Below are 27,679 nucleotides of genomic sequence, written 5' to 3' on the forward strand. Positions count from 1 at the left end.
AACGGTCATCCGTACGAGCTTCGAGAATTGGTGAATCAAGCTGCGGTGGACGGAGTTTGCTGGTTGCCTCCACTCCGGGTTGGGCATTGCAGGAGGGCGGCGGGAGTGCTCTTGAGAGGCGGAGAGGAAGATGGGGCTGAGGGGACTGTTGCGGGAAGAGTTGGAGGCGAGCATGGAGGAGGAGGAGGAGGGGGGGGGTGGAGAAAGCGGAGGGGGTGGGGAGGCAGAGAAGAGGGAGATGGGAGCGGTTGGGAGTGATCCATCACAGAGGGAGGGTGTTAGGAGAGGCTCGTCAGGGGTTCAGTGGGGTTAGCTGGCTTCACCGGAAATTGAGAACTGTAGAAGTCATCTTGACAGGGTAACGACCGCCAAACCAAAGGGGCCGGAGGGACCCTCGCAATGACTAGAGGGGGCCTATCATCGACGGGTGGGTGCTACGATAAATGCTTGAAATGGTTATTTGACAGAACCGAATCCTCTTGTACTCTGCCAGCTTGGCGCGCATGGCGGTGGCGCTCAACTCTGGTAGTTGCTTGACAGCCCTGGCGTAGGCCAATAGTGTGCCACTCTTTGGCGGCAGAGTCATCTGTGGTCGGGACCCGGTGCTTGGTTGCCTGAGAACCTGCCTCTCTTTCTACCCCCTGGTGAGGATCTGAACGGGGAACCGGAGGGGGGAGGGGACCATTGAAGGCGGTCTCCTGGACTAGCGCCGAGGGCAAGCTCTGGCAAGGGGTCCCATCTGCTTTCAAATGAAAGAGTGGCATGGGAAGAGTTGATTACTCTACTCGCTGAATGATGGGGTCTCCTCGAAGGCAAGGACTGGATATGACATGCAATCTGACGCCGTTGGCGAGTTGAACTCAACCTGGTAGTAGCAACACCCGAGAGGATGAATGTCTGCGATCTTCGTAGTCCCACCAAGGAGGGTAGCCTGAAGAAGATCTTTGAGTGTTCTGTGCACAGTGCAGCTACCGACAATCTTGCATACTAGAGTGGAGGCGTCTAGGGATGCAACAGTCATAGCGAGGAGCTTAAGGTCCGCTTTAGAGAAAGATAAGCAAGTTATGGCGGCCTTAGTCGGGGGGGGGGGGGGGGGGGGTGACGGAGCGACTACCATGGAGTCCTCTTGAGGGTGAAGACTAGAAGAGGCTAAGACTTGCCAAATGATACCTAAGAGCTGAAAACGTTGCCAGATGTAGACGGAAGGGACGAAGACGCCAAAGGAAGACGGGGTAAGCGATGAGGCTATGGTGGAGGAGAGCGGGAAGGGGGGGGGGACTACAGAGAGAAAAAGGGGGGAGAGGCACTGTCGAGAGGGGGGGTAGGTGGGGGGCGGGGCTTAGGCAGGGAGCAGTGAGAGAGCCGAGGGGGCAGCGCAGGAGGGGGAGTGGGCATTGTGGGTGTAGGCTGAGTGAACAGTGGGGGGGTTGGTTAGGGGGGCGTAGGTGGGAAGAGGGGGAGAGAGGGGGCTGTAGGGGGGAGGAGGCATAGAAGTGGCTGTGTGACTAGAAGAGCCCGGGGGGGGGGGGGTGAGAGGGGGGGGAGGCGCAAACAAACTCAAAGTGCAAGGGGGGCTCGCACCTCCAAGTTGTTGACTAGGCATGCTTCAAGCCTGTAGTGTCTTGTTCAGTGATATTGCCTGAGGAGATTGTCGGTGATTGGGATCCCAAATTCACTGCACAGTTCTGGCAATCAATGCTTCCAAATTAGAAACACACTTGAGCATGTCATCTTCGGATCATTCTGAGTCAGATGGTTTAATAGAGGACGAATTAGACTATGGAGAATATGGTGAGGGCGTATGTCTCCAAGAGACAGTTTGAGTGGGAAAGCTATCTTCCACAGATTGAGTTTTCTTATAACAATAGTAAGCATGTGGCTATTGGTTTTAGCCCATTTATGCTTATGTACAGCTATCAGCCGAAGTCACTTGTTGTCGTAGGACCATGGGGGTCAAATTGCAATCAGCAATGGATTTCTTGCATGATATGCAGGATTTGCTGAAAGTTGCAAGGGAAAATGTAAAGAGTGGTCAGGTTTGCGCTCAGTATTACGCCAAGCAATGACAGACCTCTAGAATCTTACATGAGGGCATGTGGTATATCTCAAAGTCCCAAAGGACTCTAAGACGATAGGATTGGCAAGCATTACAAGTTATCTTCTCGATGTTGTGGTCCTTACGAGATTGCAAAGAAGATTAGTGATGTGGCTTATTGGTTACCACTGCCACTTGGAATCAAGATTCACCCTATGTTTCACATCAGTCGTTTAAAGGAACATGAAGGTGATGAGATTGTGCCAATAGAGGAGATCCCTAATCTTGAGGACATGACTAGGTGTATTCCAGGAACCCGAGTTGGTTCTACATCAACGTACTAGATGGTCTCGGCATGCCATCCATTCAGAGTACTTAATCAAATGGAAAGGATGGTCTAAGGTCCGAGGCTACATGGGAGTCAGTGCGTAGTCTAAAGAGTTGCTTCTGCGCGCATCAACGGTTCTTAAGGGGGGGAGTATGTTACGTCTCAAGGTTAACCAGGGTTAAGACCTTCAAGTTGGGTTAACCATAGCCTATGGGCAACGCATCTTAAGTGGGGATAAGTAGCTATTATGAGACATGTGCTATATTTGGGTCCTAGTTTATAGAAGGCCTATATAAGTGACTTTATGAGTTAGTTTAAGGGAGAGCTCCTTAGACCTGGACTCGAGGCATTAAGACTACTTTGTGCTTACATCCGATGGATGTGTTCTGGTCGTGTGGGACGCTAGAGACTTTGCATATGGAGCTATGTCTCTAATGCTACTATCCCCCTGTGCTCGGGGTTGAGCCTGAATGGCTCTATGGTTAGGATGTGAGCTAGATGCCAGTCTCTCTATGTTCCATGTTTATGCTTGATTGCAGGGGTTTGACGATTGGAGGACCTTACACCTATCCCATGGACACTTGTTACATCCCTAAGTGGCCGGTGTTAATGGGGGGTGAGGATAACCCAAGGTTAAGGGATGTGCTAACCCAAGGATAGGGTTAGGACTTAGCCGGATGTAGGGGTTGATATGACCCACCCAATGGCAAGGGCTAGTAAGGATGAGGTCTAGATTGGTCTAGAGTTAGTAAAAATCTAACTAGAGGCTAATTATGACCAAGGGCTTAATAATAAAATCAGTGGGTCAAATGTAGGCTGGTTGTTTTTCTTGAGGGTGATTGACGTATGTCAACTTGAGCTATGTGATTATTACAAAAAGTTGCTGCTGATCATGTATATGACACTTCAGCCCATTGAAAGCTGTTATTGTGTGTGTGTGTGTGAAAACAGTGTTTTACAAAAAAAAAAAAGTGTGTGTGAGCGTGTATGTGAGGCTCCCTCTAGCACACTGCCATGCGCTTATACCACGGTTATTGGCAGTAGTAGTTTTTTTTCTTTCAGTTCTTTTCTTTCCATGGTAGTATTGTTATTGCCTTTTGGTCTCATAGACCCTTTGGGTCTTTTGTAGACGTTAATATTACTTTATTTCTTTCTTTCACCCCCCTCTTTCTTCTTCTTCCCTCAATTACTCCTCCTCCTCTATCCTTTGATGAGAAATTCAATTTTCTTTGTAGATCTATTTTCCATGTATATGAAAGCTTTGCACTGTGCAGAATCCGGAGTTTTGGACAGAAAGACCATTGACAGAGAGAATGAAGCGTGTAGCAGCTGATGATGTGCGCTTTCTTCTTCATATACATCACATGATGGTGGAGAAGATGGGGCAACTGTCCTTGTGGCAGCTAGGTGTTAGAGGATCTCTTTACTGTCGTTGCTTTTGCAGAGATGACCAAAAATTTCAAGATTGGCCAGGGCTTCCGCCACCCCCAGGTTTGTTCAACATTTTTCTCTTTTTTTGATAGTAATTCAAAAAGCCACGAGATTTTAAGAAAGGATTATTTTTTAACCTAGGGCAGACTAATTTTTTTTCCAGCCTCCTTGGGTCATTTAACAACGTTTGTTTTGGAGCAGTCTTTGGTGATCTCAGAAGAAGAATGATGGATGGTGAAAAGTTGACAGAGTTGATGAGGGCCTAGTTGCTGGTTAAGAAGTTCAGTGAGCTTTAGATTTCTGGGGTCAGACTGTGACTTCATGCTCATTAGTCTCAAGCAGCTCATCAGTCTGATTCATGGAACTGTGTCAAAGGCCTTACCGAAACACACAAAGCAGCAATATATTCTGTCCTTGTTTTCTCTCCTTGATGATAGCTCTTTGTGGTCTTGCCAAAGCTTGCTTGGCCTGCCTTGTTGCACTATCCACTAGTTATTCCACTATCCATCTCTTCCTGATCCAAAATTCTTGATGATAAGTTTGCCAACCACGACAGTCATATAATTTTGTAGATTTGTTGGGCCCTTGCCTTTTTCATGGATATTATGGTGTTCCTTGGACCAATTCCAGGGAGTCCCGTGCAAATTTCATAATCTTTCCACTTATACTGTGATTATCTCTGCTTACGGGAGAAAAACATCCAACGTGAAGGCGACTCTACTCCGGGGACCAAGGCAACATGCTTTGCAATGTAAAGTCCACTCCTTCCTGGAGTTTGGAGTTTGCAGAGAGGGAAATGGCTACAAAGTTAGGAAGGTGAAACTTGTTTCCTTTCTACTTGCCTTGTGCTACCTTGTTTCTAGGCGGCACGAGATACAGGGCCTCTAATTTCTCTTTGGGGCTTTCGTCTTGCTGATTTTTTTGGACCATATCGTCTAGTTGCCAGCTTGCCCCTTTCTTGTTGCCTCTTCGTCTCTTCGTCTTCCCCAAAAAAACAAGAAAAGAAAAGAAAAGAAAAGAAAAGAAAAAAACTCCACAAAAGGGTCTCTTCTTGTTTGCTTCATTCATTCTTTCTCAGACCATCATGGCAGATGAACTACCTCACATCCCCGTTCTGTACCGACACTCCATTGCCCGTTTCCTTCGATCGGTGGGGCTTTCTTCTTACTCCCCAGTGCCACCTCCCGCTCAGGTACCTCCTCTTGCACAGGTCTTTGAAAAACGGTGACAGAGGAAGGCGCTTCTACAACAGTACAGTCCCAGATACTTGGACCAGCACCCTTGGCAGCAGGTGGTGGCTCTACCGCACTTCCATCTTTCATACTTCCGTACCTTTGCCGCCTCCATCAAGTGTTGACTTTACTGCACCATTGTCTCTGCGTCTGACATCGGCCGTTCTAGCCACACTTGCTCGAGAGGTAACTTTTTCTATGCCCTCTTTAGATTCTCATCACCCACATCCTCTTCCGGTAGGGAGTATATGCCCTTTGAAGATGAGGTTGTACCACCCCTTCGACCATCTGTTTGCAACCAACACGCCCTCCCTCCCTCTTCTTCCCCCCGTTTCCATCCATCCCTTTTCCCTTTCTGCCTCCCCATCCCGCACCGACCCATTCACCCATCAACTTCATTGATCCCCAACCATTCCAGCTTCTCCAATTCAACCAATTATTTACTCCTACCCAACTTGCCACTTTGGGCTCGCAAGGCTTAGCTTCTCTTTTGCCCTTGTCTACTCTTGATACATTGCTTTGTGCCATATTTCTCACCAACTTTCCACTAATGTCTAATGGAACGCTTGATCTCCGCTTACCTGGCACACCTCCTTGACCCTCTCGAGCATTTTGTTCTTCATGGTCGCTCTGACACTCTCATAGTGGATATTTCCCTAGTCGAGCTTTCTTCCGCCACCATAGCACTATTGTCTCCCACCGCTTCACTCCCCAGCCCCCGTACCATCCATATCTATGTTCTGTTCCACTACTATTTTCTAGTCCAGGTGTGAGTGTAAGTGAGCTAGGCGCTCGTGGATATGGTGTTGATGTCGAGCCCGTATCTTTGTGATCTCCCTCTGATGTAGTATGGGAGTCTGGTAGCCTGGTGCTCTCGGACTGTGTCTAGCTCGGAGGTCCGTAGCGCGCTGAAGTGTAACCCCCTCCTGTGTCAGAGTTGGCACTGGGATAGATCTATGGAAGAAATCAGTGAGCTGGAGTTGTCGCCCACCTCTCCCTGTGGTATGAGTCCGTATCAATGTGTCTCTGTGGTGCTCTGTCTCTAACAAGAACTGGCAAAATCTGCGCTGGACTGGGGACTCCATGATATGGCGGAGTGAGGGATGTCCACTGAAGATGGTGGTGTATCTCTCTCTAATGACACTATATGCTTTGCATCTATATACATTATGTTCCTCACTCTCAACCTCCTCCTGGCATAGTTTGCATATCCTCTCTGCTATGGGGATCTGTGTTGTCCTATCCACGTCTTTGTATGAATCCATCCGCTGAGATACGCATAAACTGATCTCTGTAGTATAGCATCTTCGGCGGTAGAGGCTGATTGGGTGTAATCCAAGTCTCTTGAGTGTATCGCTGCCATAACTCCTGTCGAAGGACTCTGTTCCTCTCATTGTGAAGAGAGCTGGATGTGTGGTGCATGTATATTATACTCGAAAGGTGGCAGGTGATCTATGTCGAGACCATGCTGAGTGAGCCACTGTATCATGTGTGAATACCATGATCTCCTCTCTCCACTCTCTGTTGCGAGCTGCCTGGATGCCTCAAAAGCTCTATGCGAGAGTCGATCTGATGGCATATCTCTGATCCTCTGTATGAAGCAGATCGTGTGGAAGAGGGCCTCTACTAGCATAGGAGGTGCAGCAAACTCTGCTCGGACAATGTCATGTGGGACAGAGGGTTTGCTGCGGATCATCCGTGAGAGCGTGAGAATCTGAGGCCTCTCTATCTGAGACCATGTGGAGGTGGCGAGTCTAGGTGCCCATACTACTGCAGCATACATCAAAGCAGGGGTGACTAGTGTGTCAAACAACCACCCCTTCGTGCGGGGCTCCTGGAAGTGTGCCTGGTGACACTGTCTCTCTAGCATGGCCAGAGCTGCATACCCTCGTGTGAGTCTATCCCTGGCTTCTTGTGCCATAGTAAATCTTCCTGGCGGAGTTGTAAATGTAATCCCCAGGTACACATACAAGTCTACCACCTCTATCTGTCCTTGCTAGTGTGAAGATGGCCTGTCGTCAAACCGGCCCTGAGGTGTTGAAAATCATGGCCTTGGTTTCCCCAAGGTTCACTTTAAGCCCCCTCTGTGTGCAGAAGTGATCGAATGCATGGAGATGGTACTGTAGTCCCATCCGCGACCGAGAGACCAGAATAATATCATGAGCATATAGCATAATGTGGATCGTGGTACCTGAGATGTCTACCCCGTCCCCACCACAGTGACCAATGAAGTCAGCCACCTCATCGATGTATAGCCCAAATAGTGTAGGGGAGAGTGGGCATCCTTGCTTCACACCTATGGTGCTAGCAATAACATTAGATAGCCCCCCCGGGGCATCGTATGCGCCCGAGGACCTGCTGATATAAAGCATAGATGCCCCAAACCATCTTTGATGGGATCCCCAATGACTGTAGGCACTGGAAGAGTCCCTCTCGTGGCACCGTGTCAAATGCTTTGCGGAAATCCACAAAGCAGCAGTATAATCTCTTATCCCGCGCCCTAGCCTGGTCAATCAGACATCTCAGAGTGAATATATGGTCAATAGTGGAGAAACCTCGTCGGAATCCAGCCTACCCTAGTGCTTGCAGTCCCTTCTTCTCTGCATATGACCTCAACTCTGCCTTGAGCACTGCGCCATAAAGTTTGGCCAATGTATGACCGATCATGATAGTCCTGTAGTTACTGGGGTCTAGCATGTCTCCCGCTTTGTGGAGAGGCGCGATGGTGTGCATAGTCCACTCAGCTGGTAGGCCCTCCACTAGTGCCCTATTAAAGAGGTGAGCAACAAAGGGTCCCAGTGTGTCAGCTGCGTAAATAAGATTCTCACTCTGTATACCTGTGTGGTCAGTCAATCTGCAGGAGACAGAGGACACCTGGCTTTCGGACACCACGCCTATACCAGAGAGAGATGACAGAGATCAGAGCTCAGTTTCACAGAGAGGGTGCGGAGCGACTGGCTCGCTTCAGAGCACACCTAGGCATGTTCTTCAGGGAGCTGTGGACACCCCCTTCACCGATGTATACCATTTTATACCCCCAGTATGGTACAGGATGGAGCTAGCTAGGTTGCATATCATGATTGTATACTCCATGCATATAGCTTTGCATTCTCCTAGTAGTAGAGCTCCATCCCCTGCACACCCAGATTCAGCTTTTTTATTCAGTACTTTTTCATTTTGTTGGGATGACAGAGGATACCCCATACAGGTACTCCGATTTGTCTCATAGGCCGAGTTCGGTCTTTTGGAAGACGTTAATAAAATCTTTCTTTCTTTCTTTCTTTCTACCATCGAGGCGGTAAAGAAAGTAGAGGTGGTAGGGTGGGACTCCTGTGGTTGTGGTATGAGCGGCTGCTGAGGGATATGGTAGAGGCTCTTTGCCATGTATGTGGATCCTCAATCGGGGTACGAGGGCGAGGCTCTCTCATCCTGCGCCATGTATGTGGATCCTCAATCGGGGTACGAGGGCGAGGCTCTCTCATCCTGCGCCATGCAGTGGCTGCATCTTTGCTCATGAGTAGGTGGTATATATCGCAGTACTGTGCCTCCTCATATGCACGCCTCTTACGACATGTGAGGGTCCTCATCTCTCGGCTCACCTGTCTTTGTGTAATGGTCCCCACTCATCATCATACCACCGATTTTGGGGCATGCTCCCAGATCTATCGGTGTGTGCAATGTGTGTATGATGGGGGAAACTGCGGGTGGCGGCCGTATGTAGTAGAGATGACAGCTGGGTGGTGAGTGTGTCTAGAGGTGACACGGGATCCATCTGGAATAGCCCCTCATATACATGATGCTCATATATGTCTGCCAAGTCATGGGTGAAGTAGAAAGTTGTATGCGATGCCTGTGTGGGCTGAGCTCGCCAGCGACGGTAAGAGGTACGTGTGATCCGCACCAATAGGACAGGGGGGGATGGTGAAAGATGTCACTGCTTGTGTGGTCTCCATGGACCCCATGATGTAGTCCACTGTGCTACCCCCCCTTGATCGTGGAAAGCATGTTAGTGCTCCTGAATCCTGCCACTGTCTCATCCCGTTATACATAACGAGATGGTGTCGCGCTCCCAGCTCAAGTAAGTGATGACCATATCTGGTGTTATTCGGCCCCATGTCCTCTGACACCCTGCAAGCTCCCGTGTCCTCCACCTCTAGTGTGTGCATCACCTCGGGGTGCTCGAAATCATAAATGTCGCACTGTCGGCTCTGTGTCCGTGCATTGAAGTCCCCCATAAGGAGGACTTCCCCCAGGTTGGAGTAGTGTATGATCTCATCTGAAAGGGCTGCATATGGTGACTCTCCCAATGGCCTTGTATCCTCCTCCTCCCGTCTACTCTCCTCCTCTACTGTCATGGCATATCTTGATCCTCTAGGAGAGAAGTAGCATAGAGCAATGTATAACACCCTGTGCTGAGAGCTACAGTCTAATCCACATGTATCTAGTCTCCTCGTCACGTGCTACCACTCGTAGGCACTCCTGTAGCTCTCGCTTGAAGAGTACCGCTATACCTCAAGATCCTCTCGATGTGCTTTGCCGTATGTAAACTCCCATTGATAGTCCTCTTTTTTGGGTAGTCCCCTCTCTGGGCTTTGGTGCGTCTCTGTAAGTAGTATGATGTCCTATCCCTCCATGACCTCCTCCATCCTCCCAGGATGTCTCCAAAGTGCTCCATTGCAGTTCCAAACTGCTGTGTGTATCTGTGAATCTGGATCCTCCATAGCCGATGTCCCATAGGCCGCCTGGCGCTAATCGGTGGCCTTGCCATCGATGATGACACGGCCATCGCAATAGAATGCTCTCTTGGCTGCTTTCCGGTCCTATAGGACTCTCAGCATGCATGTTTTCCTGTGTTCTATCTGCATCCTTGTAAGGTCGTCATCCAAATAGATGGGATCTCCTTGTAATCCTGGTAGAATCACCCTCTTCCTCATGAAGGTGACCCTCTCCGTCTCTCCTACAAACTGTAGGATGAGGGCTCGCTTGCGTGTTGAGTCTTTCCCGGCTCTCCATGCTTTGGTGAAGGGGACAGGGTTCACTTCCCTGTAGCTGAGCTTCATGCATAGAAGCTGTGTCCATCTTTCTTGGGAGTGGAATTGGGTATCTCGGCTATACCTCTTACTCGAATGTTGAGGCGGCGGGCGTGCCTCATCATCTTCTCCTCCTCCATGGTGATGTGAATGAGTTGGTGTTCTTCCCTTTGAGTCTCCTCCCTCGGTTCTTTACGGATGTTCTTCTTCACCACTTCAACCATCCTGACTGGTTGGGTTCGAGTTTTCCCTCCATGTCCTTTTTGTGATCTCCTTGGAGATCTCTTCAATGATGTCCGTGAGAATGTTGTCATTGATCTCCCCTTCTTCCTTCTCGGTGTTCTTGACGGCTACCAGTTCCACTTTCAGTGCACTCACCTCCTCCTTGAGTGCTGTGTTCTCTTGTTCAAGGTCCGTGACCCGTGCTTCGAGGGCCATGATGTGCCGGTGTAATTTGTTCTCCACCTCATTGAGGTTGGAATCGGATGTCTTCTTGTTCTCCTTGATTAGTGCCTTCATTGTCGTCTCAAGGGCCTCGAGCTTCTCTTGGAGACTCGGAGCCATTCCTCGAGATTACTCTGCAACGCTTCTGCGCGCGCGCGCGCGCGCGCGCGAGAGAGAGAGGAGAGAGAGAGAGAGAGAGAGAGAGAGAGAGAGAGAGAGAGAGATTTTATTAACGTCTTCCAAAAGACCGAACTCAGCCTATGAGACAAATCGGAGTACCTATATGGGGTATCCTCTGTCATCCCAACAAAATGAAAAAGTACTGAACAAAAAAGCCGAATCTGGGTGTGCAGGGGATGGAGCTCTACTACTAGGAGAATGCAAAGCTATATGCATGGAGTATACAATCATGATATGCAACCTAGCTAGCTAGAGAGAGAGAGAGAGAAATGAAATGATATATTAACGTCTTCAAAAGGCCAAAATGACCTATGAGATCAAAAAGGTTACAACAATTGGTGGATCTGATACAATGTCTGTGTAAGAAAAGCTAAAAAACAATTAGCTGAAACTGAAATAACTGTGAGGAAAAGTACGGTACTAGGAGCTCCTAATGGATAACATTTGGGAGGAAAACTCCAGCAACAAAGGTAAGCATCATACACATCACTATCCAAAGATGTCTCTGATCGGTCGATGGCGGATATTCTCAATGTCCTCCATGGTGAGTACTCTGACTAGACGTCTCCCATGCCGTGCTAGTATGGTCCTGATCCTCTGTTGTAGTCTCCGCCGGTGTCGAGATGGGCCTCTCATCTTGGGGCGCCTGGACCGCCCCAGCTCTATAGCCCGATCAATCAGTGTACCTCTAGTGCGGCTATACTCTGGGGCTAGCTGCAATGCTTGCTGGCTTGATTGCTCAAATCTCTGGTCGAAAGAAGTCTGTAATCTACCTTTGTAGGTGTCTCTCCCTCTCTGATCCCGTCCCTCTCAAGAGACCCTCTCTATGTCTACGAAGCTCTAGCAAGTATAATCCGAGGCATCTCTGATCCTGGTATCTCATGACTCTAGAAAGTGGTCCGAAACCCTCTCTAAACAGGCAGTGAAAACGGCCTCGTATCTCATAATATACTGGACAGTGACATATGTAATGTAACTCTGTCTCTGGCTCCATCTGGCATAGCTGACAAATCCTGGCCTTAGCTGGTACTCCTCTGAATCTGCCAGTCTCAATCTCTAGCTGGTGTGAGGATGTGCACATCTGACCAATAGCACACCGTACCCCATGAGTAAGATGAGTATCCATGTAGCTGGGTCTAATCACAAACCCATCCTGCGTGAGCTGGAGAAGATGATCTCTATAGAAAGCCATCTTCGTACCAAGCTTCTGTGTCGGCTGTATCGATGTCTTCCTAGTGTCCAACTGAATCAAGTCCTAGTATCCACACACACACACACACACACACACACACACACACACACACACACACACAGAGAGAGAGAGAGAGAGAGGAGAGAGAGAGAGAGAGAGAGAGAGAGAGAGAGAGAGAGAGAGAGAGAGAGAGAGAGAGAGAGAGAGAGAGAGGAGGGGGGGGGGGGGGGAGGGAGGGAGGGGGGGGGGAGGGAGAGGGGGGGGGAGGGGGGGGTGTTGGAGGGGGGGGGAGGGCGGGGAGGGAGGGAGGGGGGAGGAGGGGGGGAGGGAGGGGGGGGTGTTGGAGGGGGGGAGGGCAGGCGGGAGGGCGGGGAGGGGGGGAGAGAGCGAGAGCGAGAGAGAGAGAGATATTAACCTCTACGAGAGGCCAAAGTCGGCCTATGAGACAAAAAATAATACAACTGTGTTCTTCCGGTCATCGGAAGAAAAGAAACAAAAGAAAAAGTGTGCATGTGTGTGGATACAACTGTGAATCATCATGGATCGGTGGAGCCCATATACAAACAATATAAGGGGGGTGGGGATGTGGATGGAGTGCTAAGGCAAGATGCATCTCTATATGCTGAAGGGGTAGTACAAGCATGCTATGCAGATCTATGTCTAACTCCATCTAGTGCCATAAGAGGGATATAAGATATCATACAGGGAGGGGGGGGGGAGGGCGGGGAGGGAGGGAGGGCGGGAGGGGGGGGGGGAGGGAGGGGGGGTGTTGGAGGGGGGGGGGCGGGGAGGGGGGGGGGAGAGCGAGAGCGAGAGAGAGAGAGAGAGATATTAACCTCTACGAGAGGCCAAAGTCGGCCTATGAGACAAAAAATAATACAACTGTGTTCTTCCGGTCATCGGAAGAAAAGAAACAAAAGAAAAAGTGTGCATGTGTCTGGATACAACTATGAATCATCATGGATCGGTGGAGCCCATATACAAACAATATAAGGGGGGTGGGGATGTGGATGGAGTGCTAAGGCAAGATGCATCTCTATATGCTGAAGGGGTAGTACAAGCATGCTATGCAGATCTATGTCTAACTCCATCTAGTGCCATAAGAGGGATATAAGATATCATACATCGCCGATGCTGAGGCTGTGAATGGCATGAACATGTACCCTGAGTCTGAATGAAAGCGAGCTAGCCTCTCCTGTGTCTCCATCTGGTGTCTCATTCGGATAGCTGCTATCTCTCGGTGACGGAGTCGGGGTGCTCTCTGTCCAGTCTGTCTAGGTCTCCTCCTGGCTCTCAATTCCTCTGCTCTCTGTGTGGTCACCCCACGTGGTACATCAACTGGCACTGGCATAGCTCTCTGGAAGAAATCTGTGAGCTGGGATTGTCTCCCACCCCTAGTGGGAGCGGGTGTCTGGAGGAGTCTCTCTCGAGAACTATGAAGCTCTAGTAGTAGTTTGCCAAGCTGTCGCTGGTCCGAGGCCTCCATCAACTGATGTAGTGAAGAGTGCTCCTCAAACAATCTTGCATATCTATCTCTGACCCCCTGGTGGGCTCTACATCTACATACAAAGTGATCCTCAGTCTCCACCTCCTCGCGGCACAATTTGCATATCCGCTCAGCTCTGGGAACCCGTGCCGCTCTCCCAGCCTCTATCTCTAGTTGATGTGATGAGACTCGTAGCTGTCCAATAGCAACGCGAGAGCTGTGTGGCATGTATACATCCATGTAGCGCGGTCGATGTATAAACCCATCCCCTGTGATGCTCATAAAGTGGTCTCTGTAATATAGCATCTTCGGTGGTAGTGGGCTCTCTGGTGCTGTCCATGTCTCCTGTATGTAGCGCTGCCATATGTCCTGTCTCATCACTCTGTTCCTCTCATTGAGAGAGAGGTAACCCCGTGGAGCAGACTGATCATACTGAAAAGGTGGCAACCGCTCAATGTCTATCCCATGATGTGAGAACCACTGTAGCATCTGTGCATACCAAGATCCAGTGTTTCCAGCCTCGGCCAGCTGTCTGGATGCCTCAAAAGCTCGGCGGGATAATCTCTCCGTGGGCATCTCCCTCATCCTGTATATAAAGGAGATCGTCTGGAACAATGCCTCCACTGCCATAGGTGGTGCAGCAAACTCAGCTCGAACAATGTCGTGCGGGACGGATGGTTTGCTGCGTATCATCCTCAAGAGCATCAAGATCTGTGGTCTCTCCAGCTGTACCCATGTGGAGGCTGCAAGCCCTGGTGCCCAAACCGCTGCTGCATACATCAGGGCTGGTGTCACTAATGTATCAAAGAGCCACCCCTTCGTGTGGGGTTCCTGAAAATGTGCCTGATGACACTGACGCTCAAGGCCAGCAAAGCTGCATACCCCCGGGTCACTCTGTCTCGAACTGCCTGAGCCATGGTGAAGCATCCAGCTGAGCTAGTAAATGTGATGCCAAGGTAAACATAAGAGCTCACCACCTCGACCCGCCCTCCTGCCAATGTGAGAGTAGTGTGGCTCCTGACTGCGGGTGAAGTGTGGAAGATCATAACCTTGGTTTTCCCAAGGTTCACTGTGAGCCCCTGTTGTGCGCAGAAGACATCAAGAGACACAAGGGGTCTTTGAAGCCCAACCTGCGTGTCGGATACCAAGACGATGTCATCAGCATAACGCATAACATGATCAATCAGGCACCTCAATGTAAAAATGTGGTCGATGGTCGAGAAGGCTCGACGGAAGCCTGCGTGGCCTGTTGCTCTCAATCCCCCAGCCTCTGCATGAGTGCTCAGCTCTGCCTCCAAAACTGCCCCGTATAGTTTGGCCAATATATGGCCAATCATGATGGTCCTGTAGTTCCCGGGGTCTAGTACATCTCCCGCTTTATGGATCGGCACAATAGTGTGCATCGTCCACTCAGCCGGAAACCCCTCTGACAGAGCTCTGTTGAAGAGATGAGCAAGAAATAGTGCCAATGTATCAATAGCATAGATGAGATGCTCTCCCTGTAATCCTGTATGATCTGTCACCCGTCCATGTTGGAGTCGGCATATGGCCCTCCTAACCATAGGTGGGGTGAAGAAGGTGGAGACTGTGGAGCATGGCTCTGTGGGTTGTGGTATATATATATATATAGATATAGATATAGATATATATACATATATATATATATATATATATATATATATATATATATATATATATATATATATAGAGAGAGAGAGAGAGAGAGAGAGAGAGAGAGAGAGAGAGAGAGAGAGAGAGAGATTTTATTAACGTCTTCCAAAAGACCGAACTCGGCCTATGAGACAAATCGGAGTACCTGTATGGGGTATCCTTTGTCATCCCAACAAAATGAAAAAGTACTGAACAAAAAAAGCTGAATTTGGGTGTGCAGGGGATGGGATGGAGCTCTACTACTAAGAGAATGCAAAGCTATATGCATGGAGTATACAATCATGATATGCAACCTAGCTAGCTCCATCTTGTACCATACTCGGGGTATAAAATGGTATACATCAGTGAAGGGGGTGTCCACAGCTCCCTGAAGAACATGCCTGGGTGTGCTCTAAAGCGAGCCAGTCGCTCCGCACCCTCTCTGTGAAACTGAGCTCTGATCTCTGTCATCTCTCTCTGGTATAGGCGTGGTGTCCGAAAGCCAGGTGTCCTCTGTCTCCTGCGGGCTCTAAGTGTCTCTGCTCTCTGGAGAGTAATTCCCTGCCGTGTAGGGACTGGGAGGGGGATGGATCTCTGAAAAAATGTAGTAATCTGTGTCTGTCGCCCCCCCTCTGGAGCTGTCTGAGCCTGTAATAATGTCTCTCTGTGGCGCTGTATGTCTAGAATGTATCTCCCCAGTATGCGCTGGTCTGTTGCCTCAAAGATCTGGCGTAGGGAATGTGGCTCTCTGAATAAAATGGGATATCTCTCTCTGATGGCTGTATATGCTCTGCATTTGCATACATAATGCTCCTCACTCTCCACCTCCTCTCTGCACAATCTGCATACCCTCTGAAACCGATCCCGTCAAGTGGGAAAGACTCCGTTGGACACCTACACGCTTAATAGCACAACTTTAAAACCACAAATTTGAAATGGACAACTTAAAACAACTTGAAATTTAAATGAACAGAAATGGAAAGATGGACACCAGCACTGGGGCCGGAACGGGCCGACCCCCCCCTCAATATATGATATATTTATTGGGAGTATTTAATGAATACAATGCTCCATGGGTTCTGAGAACCAGATAATGTCCATGTACATATGAAAACAGTACCAAACAAGTAGGCTCGAATTTCGATGTAGAGACTCGAAGCAGAACGACCACTAGTGTGGTTCAATCTCTGCGGTCCTGTGCTTTCACTGGACTCCGCGGAGAGCGCCTCACTGGTGTTCCGAGACCACGCATAAACAGGCGCTCTCGTACTAACGCCTGGCTCTCCCGATCTCAGCACCTTTGGACCGAGGTTCGCCAATACAGCTTGGACAACCCGGCACCGAACGGGTGTTGCCGTAGAGGGATGAATCCCTTATCAGATTTAAACATTAAATGCTTTACTCAAATCTGAAAATCACTTACTTGTAGATGGTTGATAGAAAACCCATACTCGAAGTATGAAGAAGCCTCCCAGGAGAGGCGAAGTTCCTTTGATGAAGACTCAGTCGCCTCGTGGTGAACCACCAGGGCAGGTACCACCGTAAAAGAAAACCACAGCCGCCTGCTGTGCGAGAAGAAGTATCCACTTGCAAGGGCGGATAGAGACCTGGCTGCTATGTGGAGGAGCAGCCTTGTATGGAGAAGGGGAATACTTGCTGCAGCCGAATAGGAGCAGACGCCTGTAGGAAAACAGCCGCCTAAAGCATAGGGGCCGCCTAGCTGATGCGCACAACCACGTGGCTGCAGCCTGTGTAACCGCCTACTGTGCAGCAGTAAAGGGGCGATGGCAGCTGCCTGCAGATGAAACGCACAGTCCACCAGAGGAGCAGAAAATACAGCCGCCAGAGGCTGTACGTTGATAGGAGGTACACAGCAGCCTTGCGCAGCCAACTGGATGAGGGTATGCGCAGCAGCACAGTAATAAATGGCGGCCACCTGCAGTGCAATTGCAGCCAGCCTCCTTTGCGTAGGAAGAGCAGCCTGTAGGAGATGATTACGTGGAGTAAGCAGCCACCCGCAACTATACTCAGCCACCTGTAGAGAGGTAGGCGCAGCCAGCAACAAAGGATACTGATGCAATCGCCTTCATGAAGAGCATGCGCCAGAGGGAGAGATGGTCGCCGGTTGATGATTCCACGCCAGATAGATGCGATGGTTTGAGAGAGGCCCTTGTTATAAAGATTAAGGTGTAGTTAACCTTAGTGATTCTACGCATGCATGTGGGGGACTAGTGGGGGTTGGTGACCATGCCCACCCCTACACTCACTTAAAAGTGGGGCTCCCCACCTTGGCCCCTAAGTGGGTGCCCAAAGGGGGGTGCCCACTTTTAAATAAATGTGAACACCTAACCTTATAAATTAAAGGGTTAGAATTTAAAACATTAAAACAACATGTGTAACATACTTACCACCTGTTCACATGCACTGAAACTCGTCAGAATACAGAGCAGACTTCACGACTCACTGGCAGGCGTCCCCGCTCAGTAAGTAACACGTCAAGCAGGCAAACACACAAATACATGTCATGCGAAAACAGTTTCAAACATGCAAAATATGTGTGCATGTGCAAAAAGTAACATGGACATATCTCCCGTTCATGGAACATATCTGTCGGCACAAAACTGGCACGACATAAAAACATAAAAACCTGGTCTTCCTATGGAGTGACAGTCCCATAGGTAAGACACAGTTCCAGGCACGAGTTTCCCTATGGTGTGACAGTCCCATAGGTAAAACACGGCACGAATACTGGCTCTTCCATGGCGTGACAGTCCCATGGATCGAACACAGTCCAGGTCATACACGGGTGGCACTGGTCTGGCTCCCGTCCATACGACACCATCCTGCTAACACACGGGTGGCACCAGTCTGGCTCCCGTCCATGTCAGCAAAATACTGGCCTCTTCACATGAGACACCGGCCTGGCCTCAAGTGAACGAGACGCAAAAACTAGGAATGGACCAAATGGTCGGCCAATTGGTGACATCCCCCCGGGCTTCTAAAGAGTTGACCTCAACTGAAAAGCCTCAAGATATGCCTGCAACAATTGCGGATAATCTGCAAAATAATCTTCATTTACCCATTTGGCATCAATAGGCAAATAATTCTTAAACTTCACAAGGTATCTCCTGGAAAGCTTTCCTGCAGGTAGCTTTCTCTCCTTGTGAAAAACAATCTGTTCTGGCTGGAGGATCTCCTCAAGCTCTTCAATTTCTGGCGGATCTTCTGTGACAGGCTCATCAGGATCTGGCCCCACATATTTCCGAAATAGACTCACGTGAAAAGCATTGTGAATCTTCCAATGACTAGGTAAAGCAAGCCTGTAGGACACTTCATTGATCTTCTGAATCACCTTGAAGGGTCCATAATAGCGAGGAGAAAGCTTAGGATATGATCCTTCTCGTCCTGGCCTCTTCCGAAGCCTAGCCTTCTCAAATTTCAGCAATACCCAATCCCCTTCTTTGACTTCCATGTCCCTTCTATGCTTGTCAGCAGCCATTTTATGCTTATCCTGAGATCTTGCAATGGCTGTCCGCACCTGACCAAAGGCAACATCCAAGTCACGAACATATTCATCAGCTGCAAAAATCTCATCCTTAGTTCGAAGGATGGGTGGCAAGACCACTCTGCCATAAATAATCTCAAACGGAGCCTTTCCTGTGGAAGCATGGATCGTATTGTTGTAGGCAAACTCAACAAGTGGAAGATACTTCTCCCATGCACTCTTTTGATCTGCCACATAACATCTCAACAAATCCAACACGGCTGAATTTGCAGCTTCACTTTGGCCATCCGTTTGGGGATGATAAGCTGATGAAAACTCAAGCTTAGTACCCATATTATCAAATAAAGCCCTCCAAAATAGGCTTGTAGTCCTGGGATCTCTATCCCCAACAATGGATTTAGGCATACCATGATGCTTGAAAATATTAGCAAGAAAAAGCTTTACCATATGATCAGCTTTAATGGTTTTCTTGACGGGCAAGAAATGAGCTTGCTTGCTAAACCTGTCCACAATAGTCCAAATAGCATCATTCCCATGCTGGGATCTAGGCAAATCCATAATAAAATCCATCGTGATACTTTCCCAAGGTTGCGAGGGAATAGGCAATGGCTGAAGCAAACCTGGAGGCTTTTGCCTGTCAAATTTCACCTTTTGGCAAGTAATACATGCACGCACATAAGCCTCAATATCTTTACGCATGCTTGGCCAAAAGAAATACCTCTGAATCATGCGAGTAGTAGGCATAATACCTCTATGACCAGCATAAGGTGGAGCGTGACATTCGTCCATAACGTTTGGACGCAAATCCTTCACCACACATAGGCAATTATCCTTCATGAGATAACCCTCATTGATAACATAAGAGGCATGTGAGTGACCAGCCATCAAATCAGTCCATATATGGCAAAAATCAGCATCCAAATGATACAAATCTCTCATAGCAGATAAGTCTCCATGAGAGGCCACTGAGACTGCAGCAACATAAGGCCTCCTAGATAGTGCATCGGCCACCACATTTTTCTTTCCTGGAGTATGCACAATCTGAAAATGAAACATGGAAAGAAAGTTTGCCATTCTCATCTGCTTCTCTGAAAGCTTGGTTTGAGATAGAAAGTATCTCAAGCTTTGATGATCTGTCTTGACTACAAATTCAGCCCCAAGTAGGTAGTGTTTCCAAATCTTTAAGGCGTGAATTACAGCCAAGAGCTCTTTCTCATAGATATCCATATGAAGCTCAGCATCATGCAAACGACGGCTCTCGTATGCAACTGCATGCCCTTCTTGATTTAGGACAGCTCCTATGCAATCACCACAAGCATCACATTCAACCACGAATGACTTGTGCAAGTCAGGAACAATCAATACTGGACCACATATAATAGCATGCTTGAGCTGCAAGAAAGCATCCTGTTCCTTTGAAGTCCATTTGAAAGCAGTTTTCTTCTTTGTGAGATCATGTAGAGGAGTGGCAATCATAGCAAAATGCCTTATGAAACGCCTGTAGTACGAACATAATCCCAAAAAACTACGTACTTGATGTACGTTTTGCAATTCGGGCCAATTCCGAATGGTCTCTATCTTTGCAGGATCCATTGTAACTCCATCCTTGGATACAATATGTCCGAGATAATGAATCTCTGAAAGGAAAAACTCACTTTTCTTGGCATTGACGGAAAGTTTATGCTTCCGCAACTCTTCGAACACTGTGACCAAATGAATTCTGTGTTCCTGCTCATTCTTGGAGAAAACCAAGATATCATCAAAGAAGACTCCTGTAAACTTGCGATGAGTTCGGAATATCCTATCCATCATACGATTAAAGGTAGCAGGAGCATTGGTGAGACCAAAAGGCATTACCAAGAATTCATATAATCCGAAGGCTGTCCTGAATGCAGTCTTATGGACATCTTGTGGCACCACGCGAATCTGGTGATAACCACTCTTCAAATCAAGTCTGCTAAAGCAAGCTGAACCATCAAGCTTATCCAAGATATCATCAATACGTGGAATAGGAAATCTGTTCTTGATGGTAAGCTTGTTCAAAGCTCTATAATCTACACACATACGGAATGATCCGTCCTTCTTTTGAACAAGAAGCACAGGAGAGCAGTAAGGTGAGGAACTGGGCTGAACCAAACCTTTCTCTAAAAGCTCGTTGACCTGCTTCATAATTTCTTCTTGTTGTGCAGCACTCACTCGGTATGCGGGTTTGTTAGGAGGAGAACTACCTGGCACAAGATCTATGCAGTGATCTTCGGGCCCTTGGGGAGGTAATTCACCTGGTAACGAGCCAGCAAAACAGTCTTTGAATGCATTAAGAAAATTCAGCCTATCATTAGACATAGCATCCACATTTTGTTGATTTGGCACAAGACTATCACGCACAAAAACCAAGTACGCTGAAAGACTCTTTTTCATTGCTTTATTAATTTGGATGTGTGATACAACTGGGATAGAATCCCCTTCTTTGCCAGCATCAATAAAATGCATGCGGCCTTTATGCATAAAAGAAATCATATTAGACTTGTAGTCTTTGCGGGGCTCAAGCCTATGATGCCACGGCTTGCCCAACAATACATCACATCCATTCAGAGGAGCAACTAGAAAATGCTCATTATCAAGATAGCCTTGTATATGGATACGCAACTTCCCAATCAAAGGGGTAACCTGCACCTCTTTACCAATAAATGCAGCTTCGGCTTCAATCTGAGGTCCCATATTTTCAACCTCAATACCCAATGCAGCTGCCATTTGCATAGAGATGAAATTGTCAGTTGCACAGTCATCAAACATGAAAAGTGCGGGCTGATCCTTGATTTGCCCCCAAGCCTTGCAAACCATTCTCTCTTTTGCATCATGACCTGTATTACCTTGCACATCAGGAACTGCATGAACTTTTGCTTTGTTGTGCTTGTCCTCGTGCTTTGGTTTGCGATCTGGGCATTGCCGAAACATGTGGTCTTTACTACCACAAGAAAAGCATTTTCCATCCTTAGCATATTGCTCTCTTTGCTCCGGGGTTAATCCAAATTTGTTCTTTCTTGGACCCTGTTCTTTAGATGTGTTATTTTCAGCTTTACCACCCTTGTAGGGCTCCCGGAAGTTCTTTTTAGGTGGCTGTCCACCCTTTTGCTGATTCGGGACAGCCTTGTCCTTCCCCTTGGAACCTCCTTGATCTTGCTTAATCTTGAGCACCAATTGCTCTGTAGCAAGGGCAGAAGCTGTAAGTTGTTGCAACGTATGTTTTGGGTGCAATTCAATACCCGATCTATATGCTGGTTGCAATCCAGAACGAAACTTCCTCTTTCTTTCATCCTTTGAGATTAGCATGAAGGGAGTCACTTCTAGCAACACTTTCCAGAATTTGTTAACATACTGTTGCACACTCTCATTATCTTTTTGTTCCAGCCTATCCCACTTTTGAGTGAGAGTTTGCTCTGCATTGGGTGGCAAGAACTGAGCATAAAATCTGTCTTTGAATTCCTTCCAAGTGGAGATGGGATCCTTGGTGATCTTTTCAGTGATCCACCAATGGGCAGCAGTCCCTTTTAGAAACATGCTAGCATCCCTTTTAGAAACATGCTAGCATGGCGCACCTTCGACTTTTCTGTGAAATCCTCATCGCTAAAAGCAATGTCGAACTGTGCCACAAACGCTAGCACCTTAGAAGCATCATGTTCACCATGAAAGACATCAAATTTGACAGATTTATCACCTGCTTTGAACTCCTTGAGCTTCCTGGCATGAGGCTCATGGTCCTCTCTTTTTCTTTTCCCCTTATCCAACGGGGTAGCCCTGTCTGCATGGGCTCCATGGGCCGTCATAGAAGCTTCATGGGGCACGGTGGCATGTGCTCCACGAACTCGAAGCTCAGATGCATGTGACTTACCTGCATGTGGCATGGTCTCTCCATGAGACAACTCAGAAGGCAAAATTTTTCTGGAAGCAGACCTGTCACCATGAGATACATATCTTGCATGCATGTGACTTTCGTGCCCTCCATGAGCACTGGCATACATATATCTGTCAGGCTTAGTGCCTTGGGGAGAGGATGCATGTCGAGAGGTGACAGTCACCTCTTCCTTTTGCATAAAAGATTTCAGCCTCTGGGATGCGGGATCTCCATGCTTCAAACGAGGTGGATTTCTGAATTTTAGCTCTCCGTCATCCCCCTCTTTGATATCACCTTTGCGAAGGAGATAGGCAAGTGCCAAGTCCCTTGGTTTCTTGCCCACTTCACGAGCCATTGATTCAAAGGTTACATCAACCATAGCATCAGCCTTTCTGGCTTCAATAGCACTTTGCAAATGTGGATCTTCATGTAAAAACTTTAATTCTTGCTCTTGAGCCTGCAAAAGTTTTCTCATATGTTCCATTTCAGCCCTCATAGCATCAGGCTCTTGTTCAAGCATAACTGTCTTTCCTGGAGACAGTTGACCCTTGGATTCACTATCCATAACCCTTTCAAGGGGCTTGTGCCTACCACGCAGGGCATCAGACCCACGAGAAGCACTAGATGGACCCCTCGAATTTGGTACTTCCAAAGGGTTGCCTTGGCTGTCCATTGTGTTCAAAGTTTGCTAAAAGCGGGATGTCCAGTACACAGGTTCGTTTCCCTACTAGGAAGAGGGAAACAACCGTGCTCTGATACCAATGAAACCAATCCCGTCAAGTGGGAAAGACTCCGTTGGACACCCACACGCTTAATAGCACAACTTTAAAACCACAAATTTGAAATGGACAACTTAAAACAACTTGAAATTTAAATGAACAGAAATGGAAAGATGGACACCAGCACTGGGGCCGGAACGGGCCGACCCCCCCCTCAATATATGATATATTTATTGGGAGTATTTAATGAATACAATGCTCCATGGGTTCTGAGAACCAGATAATGTCCATGTACATATGAAAACAGTACCAAACAAGTAGGCTCGAATTTCGATGTAGAGACTCGAAGCAGAACGACCACTAGTGTGGTTCAATCTCTGCGGTCCTGTGCTTTCACTGGACTCCGCGGAGAGCGCCTCACTGGTGTTCCGAGACCACGCACAAACAGGCGCTCTCGTACTAACGCCTGGCTCTCCCGATCTCAGCACCAGAGGGAGAGATGGTCGCCGGTTGATGATTCCACGCCAGATAGATGCGATGGTTTGAGAGAGGCCCTTGTTATAAAGATTAAGGTGTAGTTAACCTTAGTGATTCTACGCATGCATGTGGGGGACTAGTGGGGGTTGGTGACCATGCCCACCCCTACACTCACTTAAAAGTGGGGCTCCCCACCTTGGCCCCTAAGTGGGTGCCCAAAGGGGGGTGCCCACTTTTAAATAAATGTGAACACCTAACCTTATAAATTAAAGGGTTAGAATTTAAAACATTAAAACAACATGTGTAACATACTTACCACCTGTTCACATGCACTGAAACTCGTCAGAATACAGAGCAGACTTCACGACTCACTGGCAGGCGTCCCCGCTCAGTAAGTAACACGTCAAGCAGGCAAACACACAAATACATGTCATGCGAAAACAGTTTCAAACATGCAAAATATGTGTGCATGTGCAAAAAGTAACATGGACATATCTCCCGTTCATGGAACATATCTGTCGGCACAAAACTGGCACGACATAAAAACATAAAAACCTGGTCTTCCTATGGAGTGACAGTCCCATAGGTAAGACACAGTTCCAGGCACGAGTTTCCCTATGGTGTGACAGTCCCATAGGTAAAACACGGCACGAATACTGGCTCTTCCATGGCGTGACAGTCCCATGGATCGAACACAATCCAGGTCATACACGGGTGGCACTGGTCTGGCTCCCGTCCATACGACACCATCTTGCTAACACACGGGTGGCACCAGTCTGGCTCCCGTCCATGTCAGCAAAATACTGGCCTCTTCACATGAGACACCGGCCTGGCCTCAAGTGAACGAGACGCAAAAACTAGGAATGGACCAAATGGTCGGCCAATTGGTGACACCCTCTCCTCTCGGGGGATCCGTGCTGCTCTGCCAGTCTCAATCTCCAATCGGTGTGATGAAACTCAGAGCTGACCAATAGCCACTCGGGAGCCGTGTGGTAAAAAGCCCTCCATGTATCTAGGCCTCTCTATAAATCCATCATCAGTGATACTCATGAAGTGATCTCTGTAGTATAGCATCTTCGGTGGAAGAGGCTATGTAGGCGATATCCATGTCTCTCGTGTATAGAGCTGCCATAGATCCTGTCTCAATACTCTGTTCCTCTCACTATGAGAGAGACGGATATGTGGTGCATCCCTGTCATACTGGAATGGTGGTAGATGATCCATGTCTAGGCCATGCTGTGAGAACCAATGTGTGACCTGTGCATACCATGATCCTTTGTCTCCTGGCTCAGCCAGCTGTCTAGATGCCTCAAAAGCTCTGTATGATAATCTGTCCTGTGGCATCTCTCTGAATCTGTCTAGCAGGCATATAGTCTGAAATATGGCCTCTACCATCATAGGAGGCGCAGCAAACTCTGCTCGGATAATGTCATGAGGTACTGACGGTTTGCTGCGTATCATGCGTGCCATCATGAGGGCCTGTGGTCTCTCTATCTGTGTCCACCAATGGGTAGCAAGGCCTGGCGCCCATACTGCTGCTCCATACATCGATGCCGGTGTGACTAATGTGTCAAATAGCCACCCCTTCGTCCGGGGCTCCTGAAAATGCGCCTGGTGGCACTGTCTCTCTAGCATAGCCAATGCTGCATATCCCCGTGTCAATCTAGCTCTGGCTGCTGAACCCATGGTAAAGCGTGTGGCTGTTGCAGAGAAGGTAACCCCTAGGTACACGTATGATGTCACCACCTCCACCTGGCATCCTGCGAGAGTGAATGTCAGCTGACTCCTGCCCTGTCTCGATGTATGAAAGACCATAACCTTGGTTTTTCCAAGGTTCACAGTAAGACCCCTCTGTGTGCAGAAATCATCGAGTGCATGTAGATGCTGCTGTAGACCACCTGGAGACGCAGACACTAATACAAGAGTATAATATGTACTGAGGTACCTGCTAAATCAACTCCATCTCCGCCTCCCCGTGTAATGAAGTCAGCCACCTCATCAATGTATAACCCAAATAGCGTGGGGGAAAGTGGGCATCCTTGCTTCACACGAATGGTGCTAGCAATAGTCTTGGACATACCTCCTGGACATCTGACTCGCCCAAAAACCTGCTCATATAATGCATAGATGCCCCATGTCATATCTGCTGGTATGCCAAGAGATTGCAGGCGCTGAAAGAGTCTCTCTCGTGGTACTGTGTCAAATGCCTTGCGGAAATCCACAAAGCAGCAATAGAGCTTTCTCTTTCTCACTCTGGCCTGATCAATCATACATCTCAAAGTGAATACATGGTCAGTGGTAGAGAAAGCTCTCCTGAAGCCTGCCTGCCCTGATGAGCGTAAACCTGCTCACTCAGCATATAAGCTCGCACTGCACCATAGAGTTTGGCCAGTACGTGGCCAACCATAACCGTCCTGTAGTTGCTCGGATCGAGCATATCCCCTGTTTTGTGAATCGTCACAATGGTGTGCATCGTCCACTCCACAGGCAAACCCTGTGCTAGTGCCCTGTTAAACAGGTGTGCAAGAAAAGGAGCTAAAGAATCTACTGCATATATGAGATGCTCACCCTGCAGGCCCATATGGTCGGCGGCCCGTCCATGCTGTAGGCGGCGGATAGCTTCCTGTACCATCGAGTGGGTAAAGAAGCTAGCTGTGGTAGGTCGAGGCTCCTGTGCCTGAGGTATAGGTGGCTGCTGTGGGGCATGGTATAGACCCTCTGCATATGTGTGCCATGTCTGTGGGTCTGCAATAGGTGTCGGGGTCCGGGGCTCTCTGAAGTGCCGCCATGAGACAGGGCTATCTCTACTCATGAAGAAATGAATGATCTCTAGCTCCTGTATCTCTGCGAAGGCCCGCCTTTTGCGGCGAGTAAGTCTCCTCATCTCTCTCCTCGACTCCTGCTCTGTGATGGCTCCCAAGGCTCTCTGTATGCGGAGCCGTGAGTATAGGGCTCTGCACTTGTCATCATACCATCTGTTCTGGGGCATAGTCCCAGGTCTCGCAGGCTCTCCTGAGTGTACACGATGTGGGAAGCTCTGTAATGCAGCCGTGTGTAGGAGTGATGCCAGCTGGGCTGTAATGGTATCCATAGATGCCAGGGGATCCATGAGAAGGAGCCCATCCTCTACTCTGCCAGTGTATATGTCTGCCATGTCATGTGTGAAGTAGATGGTAGTGTGTGGCGTCGGTATGTGGGAGGCTGGTGATACTGGTGATCCGGCTAGTGAAAATGCCAAGTATGTATGATCTGCCCCAATAGGACGAGGTGGAATGGAGAATGAGGTGACAAGTTGTGATGCCTCCAAAGACCCCATAATGTAGTCTACCACCGTGCCTCCGGTCCGTGTATGACCCCCATGTGGGAAGCATGTCAGCCCTCCTGATCCCGGCCACTGTAGCATCCCGTTATATATATGTATATATATATATATAGAGAGAGAGAGAGATAGAGAGAGAGAGAGAGAAATGAAATGAAATGAAATGTTATATTAACGTCTTCAAAAGGCCATAATGACCTATGAGACCAAAAGTTACATCATGGTGGATCTGATACAATGTCTGGATGAAAAAAAACCCAGAAAATGAAAAATAAAGATGATACTACTGGCACCTAGAAAATGAAACTGGAACTGGAAGGTACACTATGGAGGTACCTCCATCTCATAATATGTGCCGCATCGGACACTGGCGGATCTCCTCAATATCCTCTGTGGTCAGCACCCTGACTGGGTGTCCCGTATGCCTCGCAAGAATAATCCGAATCTGCCGCTGCAACCTCCGTCTATGCTGGGATGCCCTCCTCCGTAGTCGTGGGCGTCTGGACCACCCAAGCTCAATCGCACGATCAATCAGTGTACCCCTGGTGTGGGCGGTATCCATGTCCTGCTGCTGCTGTGGTCCATCTGGCGCAGTGATGGCTGGACTAAAGAAGTCTCTAATGTGCCTCTGAGTCTGGCTCTCTGTGCGCCTAAGCAGGTTATCTCTATGTCTCCGCAGCTCAAGCAAGAACAATCCCAAACACCTCTGGTCCTGGTACCCCATGACTCTGGAAAGTGGTCCAAAACCCTCTCTGAATA

At 48.4% G+C, this 27,679-nt stretch overlaps 1 protein-coding gene across 1 annotated transcript in view; it reads left to right on the plus strand.

The window, feature by feature from the left end:
- Positions 1 to 27,679, plus strand: part of LOC147629704 (uncharacterized) — a 109,372-nt gene that overhangs the window by 48,825 nt on the left and 32,868 nt on the right. Inside the window, exon 7 of the mRNA XM_086811249.1 lies at positions 3,638 to 3,854. Within this exon, the coding sequence (XP_086667375.1) occupies positions 3,638 to 3,854 (217 nt within the window). The remainder of the gene's footprint in view (positions 1 to 3,637; positions 3,855 to 27,679) is intronic.

This window comes from Cibotium barometz, chromosome 17, assembly GCF_041138505.1.
Source record: "Cibotium barometz isolate CiBa-2024 chromosome 17, ASM4113850v1, whole genome shotgun sequence".
Classification (NCBI taxonomy): Eukaryota; Viridiplantae; Streptophyta; class Polypodiopsida; order Cyatheales; family Cibotiaceae; genus Cibotium; species Cibotium barometz.